General features: G+C 37.2%; 1 protein-coding gene across 3 annotated transcripts in view; it reads right to left on the bottom strand.

Moving 5' to 3' along the window:
• ZCWPW2 (zinc finger CW-type and PWWP domain containing 2) overlaps window positions 1-25347 on the bottom strand; it is a 408857-nt gene that overhangs the window by 223087 nt on the left and 160423 nt on the right. For all 3 annotated transcript variants that reach the window (XM_064378597.1, XM_064378599.1, XM_064378598.1), the window contains exons 9-13: window positions 19522-25323; window positions 19091-19164; window positions 11803-12083; window positions 8651-8791; window positions 1877-2191 (exon numbers count right to left, since the gene is read on the bottom strand). In XM_064378597.1, the coding sequence (XP_064234667.1) occupies window positions 25162-25323 (162 nt within the window). In that variant the 3' untranslated portion in view covers window positions 1877-2191; window positions 8651-8791; window positions 11803-12083; window positions 19091-19164; window positions 19522-25161. The remainder of the gene's footprint in view (window positions 1-1876; window positions 2192-8650; window positions 8792-11802; window positions 12084-19090; window positions 19165-19521; window positions 25324-25347) is intronic.

A 25347-nucleotide genomic window follows, 5' to 3' on the forward strand; every position in this document is an offset into this window, starting at 1 on the left:
CAACTCCCAATGCCTGCTTCTCTGTTTACAGTTCCAAATTCCTGACAGAAAAAAAAATAATTGGGGAGGATGCAGTCACTATCAGGAAACATAAATCTCTTTGTGTTCAAGGTCCAGAAGCCCTCCCCATAGATGGCTGTCACAACAGCTGGGCCATCTGCCCTGGTTATACACTGAGAGTGATTCCTCCTTTAACTTGCATCTCCTTGTACTGCTGGCTATTAAACACCTCACTCAGTTCCAAATACAATGTCAACAATCAGGAAAAGTAAATGATAATTAGAATAACATGCATTGTCATCTCTGCTGTCTATTCACCCATTTCTGGAATTTTTCATAAGCCATTATTTCCCCTAAGCATAGACATTTATCATCAATGGCAAACTGACCACTGGGCACTTACGAATTCATAAAAGGCTGCTTCCTTGGACAATCTGGAGTCTGATCTTTTCTCCTCAGAAGGCATCTGCTTTGTGGCCTCTGGATCCTACACTTGTCTCTTGAGGACTTGATTGCCATACCTTGGCCTCTGTGGGCTCCTTCATAGGCTTTATTTGGAAGCCTTATCACAACCTTTAAAAACTGAAGTAATTACTTTTACCAAGTCCTGTGTATCCCTATTTCTGTTTACTCTTTCTAGGAATTTAGTAGCTAGAATGGTTTCCCCTTTCCCCTTCCAGAAAAGAGTCTGTGTGTATTTACCTCTATTTTTTCTCTCCATTGTGCTATGAGGTCTGGAAATGATAGTTGAAAAACAACTTTCCTCGAGGTTGAGTAAAACTCACCCCTCTCATTTTAGGGATCATCTTTTCATTTATGAGACTGACACACAGCCCACAGTGCCAAAAGGGTGATTACCTTTCTCTTTAGAACTTTTTGGCCTCTTGGCTATTTTGGGTAGCAGTATTTTCTTTTTTATAAGAAAAAAATGATTATTTCCAACTTTGTTTTCACAATTTAACTCAGCTTGTTTTCAATAACACATTTGAGATCAAAAGAAGTTTTGATTGTTAATTTTAAAATTTAAAGTCAACATTTTTTAACTCAAAAAAGTATATAAAATTATAAATGAAAGTTCCCTCATGCCAGATTTTTATCTTAATTTTTTTAAAAGCCAATACACAGTGTCACCTCACTTGAGCTGTTTAGTTAATAGCTCTTGAGAAGCTTTACTGCTTTTCCTACAGTGGTTCTTTCCCCAAAGTGGTTCTTTCCCCAGCCCAACACCCCATTTGGGGGGCATATAACAACTTTTCATCTAAAAATACATAAATATGCCTCAAGGAATGATAGTTCAACATTACCCTATTAGTCAGAGACATGCTAACCAATTTACTAAACAGCTTCAGGTCATAAAATAGCATATAAAATAAATTTAACTTATGCATTATGTATAAAATAACCCAAAGTGTTTTTACTGTCATTTACATGCTAAGGAACAAGAAAGACGTGGCCTCATCTACAACTTTTCAGTCTGTTGTACTGAATGTATGCAAGTTCTTCATGTTTCAAAATTCTCACACATATGGATTTTATTTGGCCCCCAAAATGTTTTTCCATTCTATAATTTTATTTTTAATTTCAACCAGGGTTGAAAACTAAGTGAAAGTATAAATACAGAAAGAAGAATGCATGTTTCAAAAAATGACTTCCTCCTATCAGTCCTGTGCAAAATGAGTAGAAAAGGCATCTCAGTTGGTCATGATTCTTTACCTGTTGAAGTGACCCAAACCTTGATTCTTGAAGGGTCTTAGGTCATTAATAGCCTTTCCTGAATGGGACTGTTGTAGTTTTTCATTGACATTAATCACAGGCCATGGCAATACTAAGAGACTCCTTAAGGGATCCCCTATATTCCAGACATACTCTTCCTTACCTCCATTGTAGTAGTCCAACTTCCCCCTGGTAGTCAGGATCAATCACTCCAGCCAGCACAGTAACTCTCTTATTTATCTATTGATTCAAAAACATGAGAAGTCCAACATGGCTGGTGGCAGTCTTAACTTCCATTTCGGTGGAATCACTGTTATGTCTTCTTGTAGAAGCACATCTCCTTTTGGAATGAAGACCTCTAGGCCAGCAGAGCATAAAGTCACAGAAACAAGAAGCAAAAATTTTGCTAGCAGATCACTAGGGGAAATAGCATGTAGTCCCATTTTATTTCTACTCCTTGATTCCTGGACTGTGAATCCTGGGTATAGAAGAAATAGCACCATACATTGGACACTGATTCAGAGCACATACAGCCTTCTACAGAACCTTGTCCCACCCCTGGCATTGTAACTGAGTCTTCAAAAGGCCATACCATTTCCAGATAGTGGAAAATATAAGACCAGTGAATTCCATAAACATGGGCTTGTTATCACACTTTTTTATTTCTGTGAGTGAGTTCCATGATTAGAAGCAATGCTGTGTGAATAAGGTATTCTAAAAGTCTATGATGGTAGTTTTGGCAGACATTGCATGCATGGATGGCAAATCTGTATCCAGAGTAAGTGTCCATGCCAGTAAGAACAAAATGCTGCTCATTCCATGATGAAAGCAGTCCAATGTAATCAACCAAGAAGCTGGCAGATCACCCCAGGGAATGGTGCCATATAGGGATTCAGTGTTGTTCTCTGCTGCTGGCAGATTTCACACCCAGCAATAGCTATAACAAGGTTGGTCTAGATGAGGGGAAGTCCATGTTGCTGAGCCCATGACATCACGATGACTTTATTCATGAACCCTTTGGGTGATGACGGGGGAGGCTGGGGAAAGTCTGACTGCTAACCACAGAATGAGTCATCCTAATCACTTACTTACTAAAATCCTCTTCTGCTGAGGCCACCTTTTGGTGAGCATTTACATGAGACACAAGTATCTTCATGGCTTTTATTAATTCAGAGAGATCTATCCATATACCTCTTCCTGACATTTCCTTGTCATCAATTTTCCAATAATGTCCAAATCTCTGACTACTATCCAGCAAAACCTAGCCCATAAATAGCCCATCAGTATCTAATTGCATATCTGGCCATTTCTCCTTTTAAGCAAAATGAACAATCAGATTCACTGCTTGAAGTTATGCTCACTGGGAGGATTTTTCTTCACCATTGTCCTTCATAAATGTCCCAGGTTGGAGCTATAGGTTTGCAGCTGACCACTTTCAGGTGGTGCCTGCATATAAATACAGAACTCTCTGTTAACAAGGCCCAAACCTTCTCTTCCTCTGTCAATTGATGATAGGGAATTCCCCATAAAGCCAGAGGTGCAGGCTGGGAGAAACAATAACCCAGTTTGTATGAGTATCTCAGATCACATGGTAGCTTGGTGGCCCATGGGTTAAACACCCAGTCTTTACTAAGGCTCAGTAGCAGCCTGAGAGATATTTCTCAAAAGGACCATAGTTCTGCAGATGATGGCAAGGCTTTGCTCCAAAATCCTAAAGGTCTACACTGTGATTCACCATTAAGGACCTGTTGAAAGCTACAAACAGCATCTCTATATGCACTGACACTTCAAGCACCGTGAATCTGCTGGATCATATGGCCCAAGTGGCAAAGCAGCTTAAACAAGAGCCTGGACCTGTTGCAGAGTCAAGTCTTCCTCTAGGCTTCACACAAAACTAGAAGCTTTTCAGGTCACTTAGTAAATGGGCTAGAGAAACACACCCAACTGAGGAATAGACTGCCTCCAAAAATCTAAGGAGGCCTCATTTTTGGTTGTAGGTGGGGCTAGATGCAGCAACTTATTCTTCATCTTAGAAGGGATATCTTGGCATGTCCCACACCACTGAGCCCCTAGAAATTTCACTGCAGTAGAAGTCCATGAATTTATATGGGTTTATGTTCTACCATCTAGCATGCAAATGTCTTACCAATCATTCTATAATAGTGGCTGCTTTGTGCTCACTAGGTCCAATCAGCACAGTGTCATCAATGTAATAAACTAGTGTGATATCTTATGGAAGGCAAAGATGATCAAAATCCTGTGAACTAAATTATGACACAAGGATGGAGGACTAATACACCCCTGAGGTAGGACAGTGATAGTATATTACTGGTTTTTCCAGCTGAAAACACACTGCTTTTGGTAGGCCTTATTGACAAAAATGGAGAAAAGGCATTTGACAGATTAATAACCTCATACCATGTTGGTCAATGTGTTAATTTACTCAAACAATAAGACCACATCTGGTTTAGGAGATGTGCTGTGGTTTGAATGCGCCCCCTTCAAAATTCAGGTGTTGCCAATGTGATAGTATAGTAGAGGTGGGGCCTTCAAGAGGTGATTAGATCATGAGGGCTCCTCTCTTATGAATGGGATTAAAGTTTTTTGTTTTTTTTTTTTTAAAAAAAAGGCTTCACACAGCATTTGACTTACTATTTTCCTACATAGAGGCTGTTCTAGTGCCTTCCACTTGGCCTTTCCCACAATGATAGCCCTCACTGTGCAAGTAGTTAGGGAACCAGTGTGGGGATTTCACCAGCTGCTGAGTATAACTATTCCAATTATGCATTTTGGAACTGGGGAAATAACCACAGGCTGGGGTTGAGGACCTACTGGACCCACTATGAAATGGTCTTTGGTTAAAATGTCATTGATTACCTGACCTCTATCAGCCCCTACTTTCACCAGTGGACCCACAGTGAAGATTAGGGTCTCCTAGAATTACTGTCAGTTCAGAGCCAGTATTGATTATTTCCTCTCCCCAATGCACAGTTACCCCAGTAAAAGGCCAAGAGTCCCTTTGGGCTATGAGGAAGATTACTAGTAAATTTCTGGCAATGTCCCATGGTCTCTTCTGAAGAGGACCGAACAGCTCCTTCATTCGTGGTACTCTATGTCTATAAACTTGCTGAAGTCTGGAAACTGAGGAGTTGTGAGTCCGTTTTTATGATTCAAGATAGAATTTTGTTTACTTGATTTAGAACATTTCTGCTATACAGATCAAGTAAGAATTTAGTAGGCTTCCTATTTATATTTATTTAACTTTTAGGGACACTATGATCAATTAGCCAACACCCTAAGTCTTTATGAGTCAGGCTATTCTGACTGCTGCTTTGACTCTGCTGTCCATTATAGTCACAGCGTCTACCTTCCCTTTAGCAGTTGAGTGATGACACTTGGCCTGTGCCACCCAGGAATTCAATTACTTCAATTACTCCCATTGCATTTTAATTTCCCAATTCAGTCACTGCAATCCCTACTCTAAGGTCTGGCCTAGAGCGATGAATGGAGTGATCATGGAGTTCTGAAGAGGAAGCTGGGACTTCCCTCACAAATTTCGCTCTCAAAGTATTGATGAAAGGTGTATCTTCTGGGCTTTCCCAGGGTGGGTAAGTAGGTCTTAAATGAAAAATCCACTCTAACGTTACAGTCTGTCTAAGCCAATGAATCTCTTCCTCTCCATTTAACCAAGGCAGGTCTGGCCTTTCTAATTCCCACACTGTAGGTCACCTTTTGATCCAAGTTTTGGCTAACCAACCAAACAGTTACAGTTCTTCCTAACTCCCAAGCTGCAACATTAAACGCAGAATCTCTGCTTAGTGAGCCTATATCAACAAATTCAACCTGACACAACTTTATGATTTTTCCACCACTATTCCACACCCTCAACATTCCTTTCCTCATATGCTCCCATTTCTGTCTATATAAGTTAGAAAACTCACATGGTTCTATGGTAGTGTAGTGCGACTCCTCATGGGTCATACTTTGTAAATGACCTTTAAAGGCCTGGTAGGACTTGAGTTCATGGAAGTAAAAAGGGGTGCTGGGGGTGAGTCCTGAGGAAAGTCAGCATTGTCTTGCATGGCAACTGCATCAGAGGAGGCCATTACAGTTTCCTCAGGCAATACAGAGTCAATGCCCTCAGACAGAGGATAGAAAGGCCACTATAACTAGCAAGGCGACTTCTACTGGCAAAAACACTAATAAGAATTTAGCGGGTCAGGGTTCCCGGATTCATCAGGGTCTTTTCACACATCTCTGTTTCAACTTACAGGATCCCCTTATTTTCCAATCAATGCCCTCATTTTAACAGCAGACATGCTACAAGGCTAGGAGTTCAACTTGCGTTGTAATTCAACCAATAACCGGATAAGATTCTTTATCTGATTTTCAGCAATCTCAGTCCTGAAGCTACAGACAATAAGGATCTTCTTCAGGGCACACAGAAGCTTTCAGGTCACGTATGTGGCACTTGCACTGGGAATGAGAATCCCTGAGCTCATCCTTTTCTTTCAATACTTTGTCCAGTGACATTACACACAACCAGCCAACCTCATTACATTCATTAGAGTTCTAAAAATATTTCTATGCATAATATACACAGTCACCCAGTTCCCTGCTCCTTGGAGTGGTTGATTAGGGTATCCAATGGAGATATTTGTTTATCTCTATAAACACTACACACCATGGAAAATAGGTCCTCTCTTTACTACTGGGAATAGTCATTAGCATCTTCAAATCTAAGTACATTACAGATCCAATTTCAGAAACCCTTTGACCAATTTAGAAAAGTCATCATTAAAATTCTGTTCTTCTGGAACCATTTTTGGTACCCAAACAAAAATCTGTATTAGTCATGGTTCTCCAGAGAAACAAAAGCAAATATACGTGTGTGTGTGTGTCTATGTATATATGTTTGTGTGTATGTGTGTGTGTTTGTGTGTGTGTGTATATATATATATATGTATAAAATCTCAACCTCTATAACTGTGTGAGCCTTTTTTTAATAATAAATACCTTCATGTATATATGAAGTCCCTCAGTCTGCTCTCTGAAAACTGGAGACTCAGAAAAGCTGTGGTATAACTCCAGGTTCAAAGGTCTGAGAACAAGGGAATCCCAAGGTGGTCAGTCCAAGGACAGAAGAATACTGATATCCCAGCTCAGACAGGCACACAGAAAGCAAAAAGGGGTGAATTACTTCTTTCTCTGACTTTTTGTTCTATTCAGTCCCTCACCAGATTGGATTATGTCCAGCCACATTGAGGAGGTCAATCTACTTTATTGATTCCACCAATTCAAATGCTAATCTCATCCAGAAACAACCTCACAGACACATCCAGAAATCATGTTTAGTATGGGTACCCCATTTGCACAATCCAGTTGAAACAGAATTAACCATTGTACCATGAATGCTAGATATCAGTATATGCAGAGTTGAAGACCACGGTGTAGGAGGGCAGATTCCTGGATGGCATTGGCCAAGCCAGAGCTTTCCCTGTTGTTTGCAATTCTCAGGCAAAATGTACTGAGAAAGCAACATTCTGAGATGAGACAGAAGTGTCAGAATATCCCAGAACACATCTTTGTTCCTCCTAAATTAGGATGGTCTGCAGTGTTTGCACTCAGAGACTCATGTGACACCAGGGTATAAAACCCAGAGCAAAGTGCTTTTAGCGGTCCCTCAGCTGCAATGCAAAGTGGGGCATGCACAGATCAGACTCTCCATTCTGGGCGGCTTTCATGCATCTTGAAGAACTGGCTTCTCATGGATTCCAGGCTTCTATCTATCCTTGCTGCCTGTCTATGAGTAATAAATTTGCTTTGCCTGATGTGCTGTGTGAGTATTCTGCCTGACCAGATTTATTCTCTGGTAGCTGGGTTTGTGCAAAACTTCCTACTAGACCCAGGAACTTTTGCACATGGTTCTGAAACCAGACTGAATTATAATTCCTGTTCTGCTGCTAGATCTTGGGCAAGTTACAGAAACTTTTTATGTGTCAGTTTCCTCATCTGTGAAACAAAGATAGTAATAGCGTGTATCTTATTGGGTAGATGTGAGGACTAAATGTTTCATTAAAAGCTAAACCACTTAGCACAGTGTCGGGCATATAAGAAGTGTTTAATAAATGTCAGCTATTATCCATGTGAAGGAAAACGAAGTGTCAAACACTAAGTGTAAATACTTTTTTTTCTTTAAAATCTTAACTGAGGCTCTCAAATTTTCTTTTGCTTAAAAATTACTTTCATAAACTCACTAACTCAGACAGAGCTTTTCTTGATCCTCCACCATAAATCTCCTATGGTTATTATTCTGAAATGAAATAGAATGGATGTCAGAGTAGTAGATGTTGTCCATGCATCCCACATCACCTTGGTTCTGATCACCTCAGTCCATTCTGGTGTAGATGGCAGCGCAGAAGCATGGGTAATTATTACCTTCCAGGGGCAGGCTCTAACCAATGACCAATGGGAACTGGCATATAAATAGCCTACGTTCCTCACACTCTGGGTAGGACATTTCTGAGGTGTATGTCTCAGATGGCTCTCGAGTTGCCCCAGCAGGGTTGAGCTTTAGTTGCCCATGGTAGGAATTTGCTTCATAACACATCCTTAGTGTTCGCCTTCCCTGTGTCACTTCTTGACATCGTCTCCCAGTACTGTCTAGCACCAGCGCCCAAATAAAACACCCCCAAATCTTTGTTTCTTGGGGAAACACTAAGACAATTAGCAATACAAATATGAAAACTACAAAAATGTGTTTTTAAAAATATTTGTCTTGGCCAGGCTTGGTGCCTCACGCCTGTAATCCCAGCACTTTGGAAGGCTGAAGTGAGCAGATCACTTGAGGTAAGGAGTTTGAGACCAGCCTGGCCAACACGGTGAAACCCCATCTCTACTAAAAATACAAAAATTAGCTCGGCATGGTGACACATACCTGTAATCCCAGGTATTTGGGAGGCTGAAGCAGGGGAATCACTTAAACTTGGGAGGCAGAGATTGCAGTGAGCAAAGATCACATTACTTCACTCCAGCCTGGTGACAAAGTGAGACTCCATCTCAAAAAAAAAAAAAAAGTCTACAAACAAACAAAAAAATATTAAAACACAAACCAAGCAAATATAAGAATTTCCAACTTATTCTACTTTGTGTAGAATTTGTTTTATGCCTTAACTATTTAATGATTCCAGGATAACGTATTATTCCCTTTTTAAATCTTTGACTTAAACATGCTATCACATAGTGAACACTTCTATTCTTCACTACAATCTTATTTGAGACTAGAAGAATGCTTTTGACCTTGTTTGGAGTCACTTGAACTCTGTGGGCTTCAAGCTAACTTTTTGTCTCTCATCCCAAGCTCCATTTAGTGTCAACAAAACATGAACTTCTAGTCCAAATAAAAATATCTTGGAAAAGACTTATAAGAAGACTCTTAAAATGTATTGATGTTTGAAACAACTCTGAAGATGTATAAATGAATCAGGTAAGCATAGATTAGATTTCCTTCAAAATATAGTTTCTAAAAGAAGGAAGTCTTTGAGGGAAAATATTTGTGAGAATTTACTTCTTTGGTTTGGTTGCTTTTTATTTTTCTACTTAAAACATTTGAAGAATTGTTAATATTTTTTCTTTTCAATAAAAGCATATAAAAATTCTCTTAAAATTGTCATTAAGAGATAATCATTTATATGGAAAATGAATATTTAAAGTTCTTGCTACTTAGAAAACCAAATTCTAGAGGTTTGACAAATTCCAAATAATTGTCTGAATGTCCTAAAGCTAAAGATTAAATACTTTTAAAAATTGTGCAATTTAAGATGAATAGCCTTCAACATATGCTGTTTGTGCTAAATGTATAAATCATATGCATTACAGCTCAGAAAAATAAGTTGTAAGAAAGTTTGAAATTTGTTTATATTTTGCAAATTCATTTACTAGATTCTATCAAAATTAATTTTTTTGATAAATTATTATCAGAGCCAACTGTCTCAAAGTGAAACAATTCATATTAAGTAAATATGAATCACAGAAAGATTTTTTTAATACTTTTGTCTATATCTAATTAGGTTAGAAAAAGAAATTCTGGTAGAGCTGAGAAAACTCAATTATAAATGACACTACACATGCCTAGCCCTCATAGCTTTTAATTTGCTTTGACAAAAATGTACAGTAGTAGGCTTCCAGGTAAAATACTTAATAGATGCATTTATTTTTAGGAATTTTTAATATATTTCCTTTTACAATTTGAACGGCCTCATTTTTATTTAAGAAAAAGCATGTATGGTGATTACTTTTTTCAGTATTACATTTTTAAAAAATAACAAACTATTCTTCCTTCCCACAAACAAATCCTAGTCTTTAAATGGTTATCCTTTTTCCTTTCTGGCTATATCTCAGTAGTTACCTCTTCACTGTCTTGCCAGCACACACACAAAAATGCACACTTACTCCTCCTCCCCACACCACATGCATATAAGCTACAGAATTTTTCTGTCTTTGAATCTTTCTATCTCTGTGTCTCTCTCTTTCTGGCTTCCTCTCTTTGATTCCCCCTTGTTCTGCCTTATTATTCCCTATTCTCCACTTCCCCAATGTGTCCTCTGTGATGTTTGCTCTTCCGAATTAAAAAACAAATAAAATAATTCATTAATTTGCCAAGATTATGTTTATAAAAGGGACCAAGAAAGAAAGAAAATCACTCATCTATTAAAGAGAGAACACCAGTAAATAGTAAAATAATTTCATAGTAAAATAATGCAGGAGTTCTTATTTACATGTTAATTTAAAATGTTAAATGTGAGTTTAAGTTATGTATTATGCCTCTCAAAGGAGTGTTTACTTTTAAAATAAGGATACACTTCACTTGGTAATCTGAGGTGAAATGTAAGATTAAAATATTCAGATGTTCATGAAATACATACATAACTTCATTTATTTATGATCATGAACACACAGTAATCAAGGCCAAATTCATTATTCAATGATCATTTGATTCACCATGATATGTGTTTCAGAAGTAATGGAAAAGAAGTAAAGTCCACAGCGTGGACTGACAGATGATTTAGAAAATGTGATTTTATTTGTTCTTCTGTTGGGAGACCTAATCATTTGCCAGTTTGAGAAGTTATTTCTTAATAAACATATACCGAATGAGCCTGGTTCTTCCCTACAATGTCAGTAACATTCAAACATATTTGTTACTACAAAGGCTATATAATTTATTGGTGGGCATTAATGGTTTTAAGGAAATCAGAAAGCTTAGGAGAACAGAAGTTACAACAGGAAGATTGCAATCAGTAAATTTTCTAATTCTTCATTCCAATTACAAATATTAGCTTATTTTGTCTTATTAGCCATATTCATATGTTTATAAAATGACTAACTTACATGAACAGATCTGTTTATAGTAGACCAATATTTGGTGCCATGTTCTAATTCAGGAAAAGAGGGATGCAAGCCACTGTGAGAGATTCAAATGTAAAGTTGCATTTGTGCAATTTTCAATTAACTAAAGAGTGAAATCTGAAGCAAATAGCTAACTCAGCCTTAGCCATATTGGCCTGATTGAATATGCCATTCTTTGGCAGTATCATGACCTTTGAACCTGTGGTTCCTTCTGCCTGGGATGCTCTTTCCCAGATACATGCATAGTTCTATGCACAAATGTCTAACCAGAGAGGCTTTTCTGACACCCTGTCTAAAATACATAAAATATCATTATCCCCCATTCCTTGTTTTGATTTTCTTCTTATCTTCATATCTTCATTGATTCATTGAACTGATCCATATCTATTTTTAAATTATCATCTGTTTTCTCCATTAGAATTTACCTTGTTCCTTTATGTTTACTTTTATTCTTAGCCCCTAGAAGAGTATCTGGTAGGCATTAATAAATATTTGTTGACTTGACTAGAATGTAATTGTGAAGCATTAACATCAGTTATTGAGATAAGTCTCTCAATGCTACTCCAAGCACTGTGAGAAATGAAACTTATGGTTCTTTTCTCAAATATGCTTATAATCTATTTGGTGAGACAAGCCCATCACATATTGCATTAGGTTATCTATTGATGTATAAGAAATTACCTCAAAACATGAGTTTGGGTCAGGAATCTAGGCAAGTCTTAGCTGAGAAGTTCTGGCTCAGGGTCTTTCATGAAGTTGCAGTCAAGACGTCAGCATGGGCTGTGGTTATCTGAAGGCTTGACTGAGGCTGATTGATTACTTCTAAAAGAGCTCCCACACATGGCTGTTATGTTAGTGCTGGTTGTTGGCAGGAGGCCTCAGTTGCTTACCACATGGACCTCTCTATAGATTTGCTAGAATGCCCTCATGGTGTGGTAGTTGGATTACTCCAGATGACTTCTCTGAAAGAGAACAAAGTAAAAGCTGCACTGTCTTTTATGACTGAGCCTTGGCGGTCACATTCTGTCATGTTTGCAATATCTTAATGGTTACACAGTTCATCCCTTTTCAACGTGAAGAGACTACACAAGAGTTTGGATCCCAGAAGTTGAGAATCATTTTAAATACTGGCTGACACACACATGAAATAAGTAACAAAGCGTATGTGGCCATGTGTGAGGCTAAGTTGTGAAAACATTCAAGGTTCATCCAGTTTTGAGAACTTAGACTTATATAATTGGAAAGGCCAAGTTAGATGGCAAATTTAATCCTCACTTGGGCAAGGGTATTTGTTCCAGGGATTTAAATAACATAAACTCGATTTGTTCATTTATTAAACAAATATTTCTTAAGCCCTTGCTTGCTGTGCTAGGTCAAAGGATTATAAAATCCATAAATCCCAGACCCTGACCTAAAAGTATTTATAATCTATTTTGTGTAAGGTAAAATTTATGAGCAATAATGGTTTTGAATGAATTTAAATACTTAGTGCAAGGCCTGGGGCAAGAACCATCATCCAAAGCTAGACATTATAAATAGAGACTACCAACACACAAAATATGTGTATTTGTGGATGAAATATGTGGATAAAAAACGAAATAGTTTTCAGGCTCTTATTGCAATAAATTTCAATTTAATTCAAAAAAAGTGGATTTTAGAAATTATCAGCTAAATAATCTAATATCAAAAAATTCACTGATCATGACTATGATACAGGAAGGAAAGCTACATGACCACCTTAATAAAAGGAATCAGTAAAAACTGATTTCATTCTCTAAAGCACCTCCTCCAAATCCCTACCCCTGTCCAAACCGGAATATAACCCTCTGGATCTTTAAATTCTGTAAGTTCACCAAAATGTTTACCAGTCCAATGACTCTAGACTAGTATTTGTCACACAGTGATTGGCAAAAAGGACATTTATCATTTAAATCAAATGACACATTGTTTCTTTTAACATTTAATTTTCCCCACCTTGACTGCCTGATTCATTCTTTTTAAAATTAGTCTATTTTATTTATACATAATAATTATACATATTTATGGTGTACAGGTGATGTGTTGACATATGCATAGAATGTATAATGATCAAATCCATCACCATAAACATTTATCATTTCTTTGTGTTGGGAACATTTAAATTCTTCTCTTTTGGCTAGTTTGAAATATACAATAATTTTTTTGCTATAGTCACCCTACTGTGCTATCAAACACTAAACCATTTGCCTCTAATTCTATGTTTGTATCTATTAATCAATTACTCTTCATCCCCTCCCCCACCTTTCTCAGACTCTGATAACTATCATTCCATTTTCCTACCTCTATGAGATTAATTTTTATAGGTGCCACAGATGAGAGAATATGAAATACTTATCTTTCTGTGCCTTGCTTATTGCACTTATCATAATGACCTCCAGTTCCACCAATGTTGCTGCAAATGACAGGACTTCATTCTTTTTTATGACTCAGTAGTATTTTAGTGTGTGTATATATACAGTTATCTTTCTCCATTTTATGGCTCATTAGTATTTCATTGTGTATATATGCAGTTATCTGTCTCCATTCACTTGTTGGTGGACACTAAGTTTGATTCCCTATCTTAGTTATTGTGAATAGTGCTGAAGTAAACATGGGTGTATGGGTATTCCTTTGATAAAGCGATTTCTTTACCTTTGGATAAATACCCAGTAATAAAATTGCTGGATTGTGTAGTAGTTCTATTTTTAGATTTTTTAGAAACCTCCATACTGTTTTCCATAATGGCTATATTAATTTACATTCCCACCAACAGTGTTTAAGAGTTCCTGTTTCTCTGCATTCTCATCAGAATTTGTTCTTTTTTGTGGCTTGTAATAGCCATTTTCACTCACCTCAGATGATATCTTATTGTGGTTTTAATTTGTATTTTTCCTAATAGTGATGTTTAGCATTTCTTTCATGTACTTGTTGGTTTTTTGTCATCTGTTGAGGAGTGTCAATTCTGATCTTTTACTCGCCTTTTAATCAGATTGTTTGTTGTTATTGTTGTTAATTTATTTTGTTTTGTTTGCTGTTGAATAGTTGAGTTCCTTATATATTCTGGATATTGGTCCCTTGTCAAATGAGCAAATATTTCCTCTCATTCAACAGGTTGTCAGGTTGTCTCTTCACTGAGTTTATTGTCTCCTTTGCTATGCAAAAGTGTTTTAACATAGTCCCATTTATTTTTGCTTGTGTTGTCTGTGCTTTTGAATTCTTAGTCCTAAAATCTTTGCCTAGACCAATGTTTTGAATCATTTCCTTTATGCTTTCTCCTAATAGTTTTATAGTTTTGAGTTTTAAGTATTTAATCCACTTTGATTTGATTTTTCTATATGGTGAGAGATAGGGGTCGTTTCATTTTCCGTATATGGACGTCAAGTTTTCCCGCACCATTTATTGAAGAGATTGTCCTTTCATCACAGAGTGTTCCTGGTGCTTTTACAACAAATCAGATTACTGTAAATGCATGGATTAATTTCTGGATTCTCTGTTATATTTCACTTGGTTTCTATGTCTGTTTTTATGCTGTGTACAATGCTATTCTGGTTATTACAGCTTTGTAGAATATATTTGAAATCTGGTAGTATGCCTCCAGCTTTGTTCTTTTTGCTCAGAATTGCTTTGGCTATTTGAGCTCTTTTTTAATTCTATATAAATAATTTTTTTTCCTATTTCTGTGAAGAACGTTACTGGTGTTTTAATGGCAATTGCATTGACTCTGTAGATTGCTTGACATAGTAAGTTCATTTTTACAATACTAATTCTTTCAATACATAAACCTGGGATGTCTTTTGACTTGTGGCTCTTCAATTTCTTTCATCAGTGTTTTGCAGTTTTGTACGAGGTCTTTCACCTCTTTGGTTAAGTTTATTTCTAGGTATTTTATTTTATTAAGTTTTTGTAGCTGTTGTAAATTGGATTGCTTTCCTGATTTCCTTTTCATCTAGTTTGTTTTGGTGTGCAGAAATACTACTGATCTTTGTATGCTAAAGTTGTATCCTGCAACTTTACTGAATTCATTTATCAGTTCTAAAATATATTTTTTTATTATTATACTTTAAGTTCTGGGATACATGTGTAGAACCTGCAGGTTTGTTACAGGGGTATGTATGTGCCATGGTGGTTTGCTACATCCATCACCCCATTATCTACATTAGGTATTTTGCCTAATGCTATCCCTCCCCTAGCCCTTCACCCCCTGACAGGCCTCAGTATGTGATGTTCCCCTCCCTGTGTCCATGTGTTCTCATTGTGCAACTCCCACTTATGAGTGACAATATGCAGTGTTTCTTTTTCTGTTCCTGTGTTATTTTGATGAGAATGATGGTTTCGAGCTTCATCCATGTCTCTGTAAAGGACATGAACTCATCCTTTTTATGGCTGCATAGTATTCCATGGTGTATATGTGCCACATTTTCTTTATCCAGTATATCATTGATGAGCATTTGGATTGGTTCCAAGTCTTAGCTATTGTGAACAGTGCTGCAGCAAACATATATGTGCATGTGTCTTTATAGTAGAATGATTTATAATCCTTTGGAGATTTTATATATATATATAATATAATATAATCCTTTGGAGATTATATATATATATCATATAATATAATCCTTTGGAGAATATATATATATATATCTCCCAGTAATGGGATTGCTGGGTCAAAGGTATTTCTGCTTCTAGATCCTTGAAGAAGTACCACACTGTCTTCCACAATGGTTGAACTAATTTACACTCCCATCAACAGTGTAAAAGTGTTTCTATTTCTCCACATCCTCTCCAGAATCTGTTGTTTCCTGACTTTTTAATGATCACCACTCTAACTGGCATGAGATGGTATCTCAAGGTGGTTTTGATTTGCATTTCTCTAATGACCAGTGATGATGAGCTTTTTTTCTTGTTTGTTGGCCACATAAATGTCTTCTTTTGAGAAGTGTCTGCTCATATCTTTCACCCACTTTTTGATGAGCTTATTTCCTGTAAATTTAAGTTATTTGTAGATTCTGCATATTAGCCCTTTGTAAGATGGATAGATCGCAAAAGTTTTCTCCCATTCTGTAGGTTGCCTATTCATTCTGATGATGGTTTATTTTGCTGTGCAGAAGCTCTTAAGTTTAATTAGATCCCATTTGTCAATTTTGGCTTTTGTTGCCATTGCTTTTGGTGTTTTAGTCATGAAGTCTTTTCCCATGACTATGTCCTGAACGGTTTTGCCTAGGTTTTCTTCTAGGGTTTTTATGGTTTTCGGTCTTACATTTAAGTCTTTAATCCATCTTGAATTAATTTTTGTATAAGGTATAAGGAAGGGGTCCAAGTTTCAGTTTTCTACATATGGCTAGCCAATTTTCCCAACACCATTTATTAAACAGGGAATCCTTTCCCCATTGCTTGTTTTTGTCAGGTTTGTCAAAGATCAGATGGTTGTAGATGTGTGGTGTTATTTCTGAGGCTTCTGTTCTGTTCCATTGGTCTATATATCTGTTTTGGTACTAATATCATTCTGTGTTGGTTACTGTAGCCTTGTAGTATAGTTTGAAGTCAGGTGGCATGATGCCTCCAGCTTTGTTCTTTTTGCTTATGATTGTCTTGGCTATACAGGCTCTTTTGTGGTTCCATATGAAATTTAAAGTAGTTTTTTTCTAATTTTGTGAAGAAAGTTGGGCAGCATGGCCATTTTCATGATATTGATTCTTTCTATTTATGAGCATGGAATCTTTTTCCATTTGTTTATGTCCTCTTTTATTTCCTTGAACAGTGGTTGGTAGTTCTCCTTAAAGAATTCCTTCACATCCCTCGTAAATTGTATTCCTAGGTATTTTATTCTCTTGTAGCAATTGTGAATGGGAGTTCACTCATGATTTGGCTCTCTGTTTATCTATTATTGGTGTAGGAATGTTTGTGATTTTTGCACATTGATTTTTCTATCCTGAGACTTTGCTGAAGTTGCTTATCAGATTAAGGAAATTTTGAGCTCAGATGATAGGGTTTTCTAAATATACAATCATGTCATCTGCAAACAGAGACAATTTGATTTCCTCTCTTCCTATTTGAATACCCTTTATTTCTTCCTCTTGCCTGATTGCCCTGGCCAGAACTTCCAATTCTATGTTGAATAGGAGTTGTGAGAAAGGGCATTCTTGTCTTGTGCTAGGTTTGAAAGGGAATGCTTTCAGCTTTTGCCCATTCAGTATGACATTGGTTGTGGGTTTGTCATAAATAGCTCTTATTATTTTGAGCTATATTCCATCAATAACTATAGTTTATTGAGCATCTTTAGCATGAAGGGCTGTTGAATTTTATTGAAGGCCTTTTCTGCATCTATTGAGATAATCATGTGGTTCTTGTCTTGGTTCTGTTTATGTGATGAATTATGTTGATTGATTTGCATATGTTGAACCAGGCTTGTATCCCAGGGATGAAGCCGACTTGTTCATGGCAGGTAAACTTTTTGATGTGCTGCTGGATTTGGTTTACCAGTATTTGATTGAGGATTTTTTGAGTTGATGTTCATCAGGGATATTGGCCTGAAATTTTCTTTTTTTGCTGTGTCTCTGCCAGGTTTTGGTACCAAAATGACGCTGGCCTCATAAAATGAGTTAGGGAGGAGTCCCTGGTTTTCTGTTGTTTGGAATAGTTTCAGAAGGAATGGTACCTTTGTACCTCCAGTAGAATTTGTTTATGAATCTGTCTGGTCCTGGTCGATTTTTAGTTGGCAGGGTATTAATTACTGCCTCAATTTCAAAATATGCTGTTGGTCTATTCAGGGATTTGACTTCTTCCTGGTTTAGTCTTGAGAGGTGTATGTGTTCAGGAATTTATCCATTTCTTCTAGATTTTCAAGTTTATTTGCATAGAGGTGTTGAGTATTTTCCAATGGTAGTTTGTATTTCTGTGGGATAATGGTGATATCCCCTTTACCATTTTTTATTGTGTCTATTTGATTCTTCTCTCTTTTTTTCTTTGTCTGGCTAGCAGTCTATTTTGTTAATCTTCCTCCCACCCGCCCCCCCCCCCCCCCGCAAAAAACAGCTCCTGGATTCATTGATATTTTTGGAATGGTTTTTCGTGTCTCTATCTCTTTCAGTTCTGCTCTGATCTTAGTTATAGCTTGTCTTCTGATAGATTTTGAATTTGTTTTCTCTTACTTCTCTAGTTCTTTTAATTATGATGCTACAATGTCGACTTTAGATCTTTCCCACTTTCTCCTGTGGGCACTTAGTGTAATAAATTTCCCTCTAAACACTGCTTTAGCTGTGTCTTGGAGATTCTGATACATTGAGTCTTTGTTCTCATTGGTTTAAAATGCCTTATTTATTTCTGCCTTAATTTTGTTATTTACCCAGTAGTCATTCAGGAGCAGGTTATTCAGTTTCCATGTAGTTGTACAGTTTTGAGTGAGTTTCTTATTCCTGAGTTCTAATTTGATTGCACTGTGGTCTGAGAGACTGTTATGATTACCATTCTTTTGCATTTCTGAGGAGTGTTTAACTTCCAATTATGTGGTCAATTTTAGAATAAGTGCAATGTGGTCCTGAGAAAAATGTATATTCTGTTGATTTAGGGTGGAGAGTTCTGTAGACGTCTATTAGGTCTTCTTGGTCCAGAGGTGAGTTCAAATATTTCTTAATTTTTTCTCTCATTGATCTGTCTAATATTGACAGTGGGGTGATAAAGTCTCCCACTATTGTGTGGGAGTCTAAGTCTCTTTGTAGGTCTCTAAGAACTTGCTTTATGAATCTGGGTGCTCCTGTATTGGATGCATATATATTTAGGATAGTTAGCTCTTCTTGAATCATATACAAATATCAATAGCTGAATCAATCAAGCAGAAGGTTGAAAATAAACTTTATGAAATAAAGCATGAAGACAAGATTAAAGAATGAAAAGAAATAAAGCAAGCCTCAAAGAAATATGGGACTATGTGAAAAGACTAAACTTAGGTTTGGCGTACCTGAAGGTGATGGGGAGAATTAAACCAAGTCGGAAAACACTCTTCAGGATATTATCCAGGAGAACTTCTCCAACCTAGCAAGACAGGCCAACATTCAAATTCAGGAAACACAAAGAACACCACAAAGATACTCATCGAGAAGAGCAACCCCAAGACACACAATTGTCAGATTCACCAAGGTTGAAATGAAGGAAATAGTGTTAAGGGCAGCCAAAGAGAAAGGTTGGGTTACCCACAAAGGGAAGCCCATCAGACTAACAGCAGATCTCTGCAGAAACCCTACAATCTAGAAGAGAGTGGGGGCCAATATTTAACATTCTTAAAGAAAAGAATTTTCAACCCCAGATTTCATATCCAGCCAAACTAAGCTTCATAAGCAAAGGAAAAATAAAATTATTTATAGACAAGCAAATGTTGAGAGATTTTGTTACCACCAGGCCTGCCTTACAGGAGCTCCTGAAGGAAGCACTAAATATGGAAAGGATAAACTGGTACCAGCCACTGCAAAAACATACCAAATTGTAAAGACCATCAGGATTATGAAGAAACTACATCAACTAATGGGCAAAATAACCAGCTAGCATCATAATAAAAGGATCAAATTCACATGTAACAATATTAACCTTAAATGTCAATGGGCTAAAGGCCCTATTTAAAAGACACAGACTGGCAAATTGGATAAAGAGTCAAGCAAGACCCATAGGTGTGCTGTATTCAGGAGACCCATCTCATGTGCAAAGTCACACATACATAGGCTCAAAATAAAGGGATGAAGGAATATTTACCAAGCAAATGGAAGGCCAAAAAAAAAAAAAAAAAAAAAGAAAGCAGGGGTTGCAATCCTAGTCTCTGATAAAACAGACTTTAAACCAACAAAGATCAGAAAAGACTAAGAAGGGCATTACATAATCATAAAGGGATCAATGCAACAAGAAGAATTTCTCTTCCTCAGTGAGCATATGTGGTAGATGAATTGCATGAATTGCATATAAGGCCCTATATTCACATGCTATGGAACTTGCCAAAGAGATCTGAGCAAAAACATGAGGCAGGCAGAGGCTTGGAAAGCACTTGCATGAGGGGGCCTGCTCTTACTTTGGTCGCTCTTCTATCTCCATGAAAACATGCCTAGGCTACCTACTAGAAGACGAAATGTGGCATATGCAGCAGAGACGAGTTGCCCCAATTTACCCACCTGAGACTGCTCTAGATCACCTGATAACCGACTGGCCTCAAGACATGTGAGCCTAGCAAAATCAACTGAGCCACACCTAAGTACACTTGCAGCTAATCACAGACACGACTGTGACCTACTCAAAGTAGCCAAGCCAGTGGAACGTTGCAGACTCTCAAACTAAAAAAAATGTGCTTTGCTGTTTGACATTTTATGGTTGCATTGGCATTTTATGGTTGCTACCCTGCATTATTGTAGCAACTGACAAGAGCATGTGTTTGTTATGAGATGTTGGAATGAGTTAGAGGAAAAAAGCAATAACCATCTTAGATTCGAATGAAAGGTGTCTGAGTATAGAACTTTTCAGGATGTTTTTGAAAAGGCTACACTGACAGGAAGTTTAACATCAATATAGAAACTTGTATTTTAATGTGCAAAAAATGAGGCTGTGGTCTGGGTGGGTCACAAAATGGAAGTACATGTAGCCTCTACCTCCAGAAACTCACATTGCAATAGTGGGAATCTCTCTTGACATAGATGCTGCTCTTAGAGAGTTACCGACAATTGTATGAATGCACTACAACACCAAAGAGCTTTAAATTGCTGAAGCTGGTTAAAAATGCATTGGCTCTTTCCCAACACGGTTCTGAGAGTGTGGTAAAATCTATAAGGCTGCTCAACCTGCTTGATGAACTTGCAGTAATGAGGTCTATAAGTTGACTTCAACAGAAGACAATGATATTAAGCTTTCATGGAGGACAAATGAAACTATCTACCTGTAACCTTTCTGACAGTCAGAGACCCTTTTCTATTTAAAACTCTGCAGCTGTGGTGCATTATTCCCAAGCAGCTGAGAGTTTAATAAGATTTCACGGAGACATCTAACATTCCAGTTCTTGCTGCCTAATGGCAACCCTAAGGTGCTTGCTGTGAAAACTGACAATCTGAGCTAACATCAGGGCACAGATTTCTTCAAACACAAGGGCAAAGGGTGGTATAGTAATGTCTTCCCACTACCCTCTGATGCATTCCGATTGCAGAATGGTCTAATTCTAAGGCAGTCCCAGTGCCCAGCACCCTTGAGTGTTTCATCCTGGACATTCTGGTCATCATTGACCTTCTCTATTGAAAAACCTGACTCTTCTGCTGAATAAAATGCTGCCCCTCTGGTATGATATACGAGGTCCTTCTTGAGCAAAGCCCCACCTGTCTAGTCCAACCTTCACTGCCAACATTCCTCCCCTCACGCCCTTTGTCTCCTGTCCTCTGGTTACTCGGGTTAGTTACTTGATATTCCTACTTTTCTCAACTCTGTGCTTATTTGCCCTGTGACTTTCATCCTCTTCAGTCAGACCACCCTTCTATCTTCAAAATATGGCCTTGATTCTCTCTTCAACCAGAACATAAAATTAGTATTGACAGTAACATAATATGCCAAGTGCCAGGCACCTTGTTAGGTGCTTTGCATGTCTTATTCTGTTCAACTACTCTATGAGATTGGTATTATTACTACTGTCTTCATCATCATCATCATTACCATCACCATCATCCTGATTTTTAGATAAGGAAAGTGAGGCACAGAGAAGCTAAAGCAACTTACCCAAGGTTAGTGTCAGTTCCATGATGTTGGAGGTCATGTCTATCTTGTTCACTGTATTTACTATAAATATTTTGCTACAATACGTTCACTACTTGCACTAGCACAAACCTGGCCTCAAGTATTGAATAAAGGAATGAATGAAATGTCTCAATGAAGCTGTTCCTGCAGTCAAAATTAATCTTGCTCTCCTCTGCTTTCACACCCCCATCCTAGTACTTAACACATTCTACTTCATAAGTTGGGCTTCAGTTTACAAATAGCCTGCAATTTTCACACAGCGATGTACATTGACTCCCTAATCTTCCTTTGCTTGGAAGAAGTCAGGCTTTCATAAATCAGGTGACTAATGGTGATTTCCAGTTCTACCACTGCCTGACAGTAGCTGCCATTGAGAGATAGGGTCAGGCATCCATGGGAGAGGTAGGAAGGACTCTTGGCAGGAGCTGAAGGATGATTGGTCAGCACAGCCTGCTCTCTAATTCACCCACTGTCCCCTACTCCTCCCTGTCATGAAGGTTCCAAGAGCAAACTGGTTCACATAGAACCACCATGCAAGATGAGTGTCCTTTGACAACTTCCACTTTTATGCCTCCCACACCTTGCCTTTATCCACAGTAGTAAGGGTATTTATGGAAGAAAAGGGGACAGTGAGTTGCAGGCAGGCAACTAAGCAGGAAGTGGAGAGGGGGAATGGGTGGTGATCATATGGAGTATGTGGTGTCTGATCCAGTTGTGCTAGTAGAAGGAGAAAGTCCCTTCAAAACAATAACTAATGAGATATAAAGATCAGGTGTCATTGTCATTGGCCCTCTCTGAAATTCAAGAGAAGCCAAGAAAAGGGATTAGGAGGGAAATCCTAGCTCTGGCTTAACTTTCTCTATTAAAAGCTTTTGGCAGCCCAAGTTAGCTGTCTGCTGACCTTAGACTTGGTGAGGTGGTCTCTCACTGCTGGTAGGAGACGCCTGAGCCTGAAGAAATTGTATTAAGTATTTTGTAATTATGGACTCTTAGCTGCTTGGAAAGATAACGCCCTTCTGGTTTTAGATGTTCCATTTTCAAATGCACTTTCTGCTTTGAGGAACATTTATGCTTGTTTGCATTCTTCCATCACTAGACTGTAAGCTCCAGAAGAGAGGGACATAGTCACATTTATATTTCTCTTCTGACTCCTCCTTTTCCTCTGCAAATTGCAAAAAGTTCATTTCATAAAATTTAAAATTTATGGAAGTTAACTACATGTCATAATAAGGAATTGCCAAGAATAAAGGAGACTAGTACTGATCAAATATTTTGGTGAGCTTCCTGGTTTTCAAAAGTTATTTTGAGCCTAGGACCAAATTCCAACTTGCTGCAGGAACACATCCTTAAAAATAACATGGCTTTCTTTCAAAAGGCATTTGGGCATTTGCTGAAAAGCATCCAAAATGACACATAAACCAGCCACTACTCATCAAAACTATGACTTCCCCCCACCTTTCCCTTTTTAACTGAATGTCTGTTAAGAAAGCAAAGTTATTTAAAGCCATTTCTAAAGCTCGACAGTGAGATGTACCTTAAAAGACAGAAGATCATAATGTTGCTGGTGATAATTTCCAAAGATTAATTTTATAAAAGAGAAAAAAGAACTCTGATACTGATGAGTAGTAGATTAAATAATATACGAGTAAGGAAAGTGATCATTTCAAATATATAGTTATATTTGATCTTAGTAATTATTAATTGCAATATACTTAAACACATACTTGACTATCTTTGCAAAGAGGAGTAAACAGAAGAGCAAACTGATTTGCAAACCACGTTCACAAAAAATATCTCATTTTTTCCTCACAACAATGCTTGGTTTAAATAGTTCCATCCTCATTTTACATATGAGGAAACTAGATTATCATTCCACGACCCAGCTAGTAAAAATCTTCATCAAGACATTATAGATGGTAATCAATGACATGGGATCTGGAACCTGACAGAAATGTACTCAACTCTGGCCCTTCTATTTACTGGTTACATGCCTTAGATAAGTTAGTAGGTAAAATATGGACCCAAATAGGCTTTACAACTCAACATCCTATGACACAACATCAAAATGCTAAGGAATACATGAGGAAAACATGGAGGACAGAAATACATACACACTTTACTTTGGCAAATGAAATATTCCACCGTTATGGGTCTATCATCTCCACTCTCCACTTTATGTGATTATTATAGAATCTAAAAATACTTAAAAGAAGCAACCCACTCAATGAGCCTGTAGTGGTATGTTGGTTGTTTGGTGTCTTATTTATTTTTAATATTTATACATGTGCTGCCTCCTTGTTAAAGCAATATGAGGCAACTCACAATAAAATTCACCAATGTGGTGATGCTCTTGTGCATTTCTTCTCTCCTCAAGCTTTGGTTTTTATGTGCTTGGAATGCCCTTTTCCCCACCCCGTGTCCCCAGAGAAAGATAAACAGAGCAGGAACTAAAGATAGTGTGAATACCCACACATTTCAGTGTACCTAAAGCAAGATCTAGAAGGATATCTACTAAAACTGTTCATGGGAATCCCTGAAAAATGATATAGTTTTTATGTTCTATGTTTTTAGATTTCTTATAACGAATATGTTTAACTCCTCTCTATACACTTTAAATTACATTTTCTCATCTTCCAGATGATACCTCCAAAGATACTTACTCAGCAGGGAGGAGTCCAGGATTCTGATCTTCCAAAGTCTCCCAGAGACTTATTAAGCAGTCAGTTTTGAGAAACATGGTTGAAATAACTGTTTCCCGTATAAGAAGTAGCAAGTGACATTTTTTGGTTTTTAAGAAAACTTTTAACTCTATTAAACAATGATTTAACAAATTATTTCCTTTTATTTTGTAATAGTTTGATTCCACTACAAATACACATTCACTATGTTTATTAGATTTGAATTACCTGTGAGAATTATAGTAGCTTGGAAGCCACTTTAAGTTAGCCACTTTTGAATAAAGGACCTAAATAATCATTGTAAAGCATGTGTTTGTGAGGCAAATTTCACAAACAACTCAAAAATTAAGACAAACAAGAAATATACAAATACAAATATCAGGGTTTCTTAATTCTAAATTTTTAACACTAACTTAAATACCATTTGACTCTAAAAATCATGGCCATTCTCAAAATATGAAGTATGAAGCAGAAAGTTATTGCAAATATCAACTTTGGTATAATGTACACCTATTTCCTAAAAATTTTTAAGGTTTTAATTTTGGATAAATATAAAGATGTCAATTTTTTATAATTAACTTTTAAAAGTATGCATAATGTTCTAAAACTCAGACATCAAAGCATCTATTTCTTTAAATTTATTAGTTATATCCTCAATACATTCTCCAGCTTTTAATTTTATCCCGTCAATTACAAGATAGTCCTCTTCATAGTGTTTTTCAAATGGACTGCCTGCAGGAGCTTCTGGGATACATTTGGATAACTGCAAAACAACCATATAATTAAT

This window comes from Aotus nancymaae, unplaced genomic scaffold, assembly GCF_030222135.1.
Source record: "Aotus nancymaae isolate 86718 unplaced genomic scaffold, 86718_ANA_hifiasm-v0.15.2.pri h1tg000019l, whole genome shotgun sequence".
Classification (NCBI taxonomy): domain Eukaryota; kingdom Metazoa; phylum Chordata; class Mammalia; order Primates; family Aotidae; genus Aotus; species Aotus nancymaae.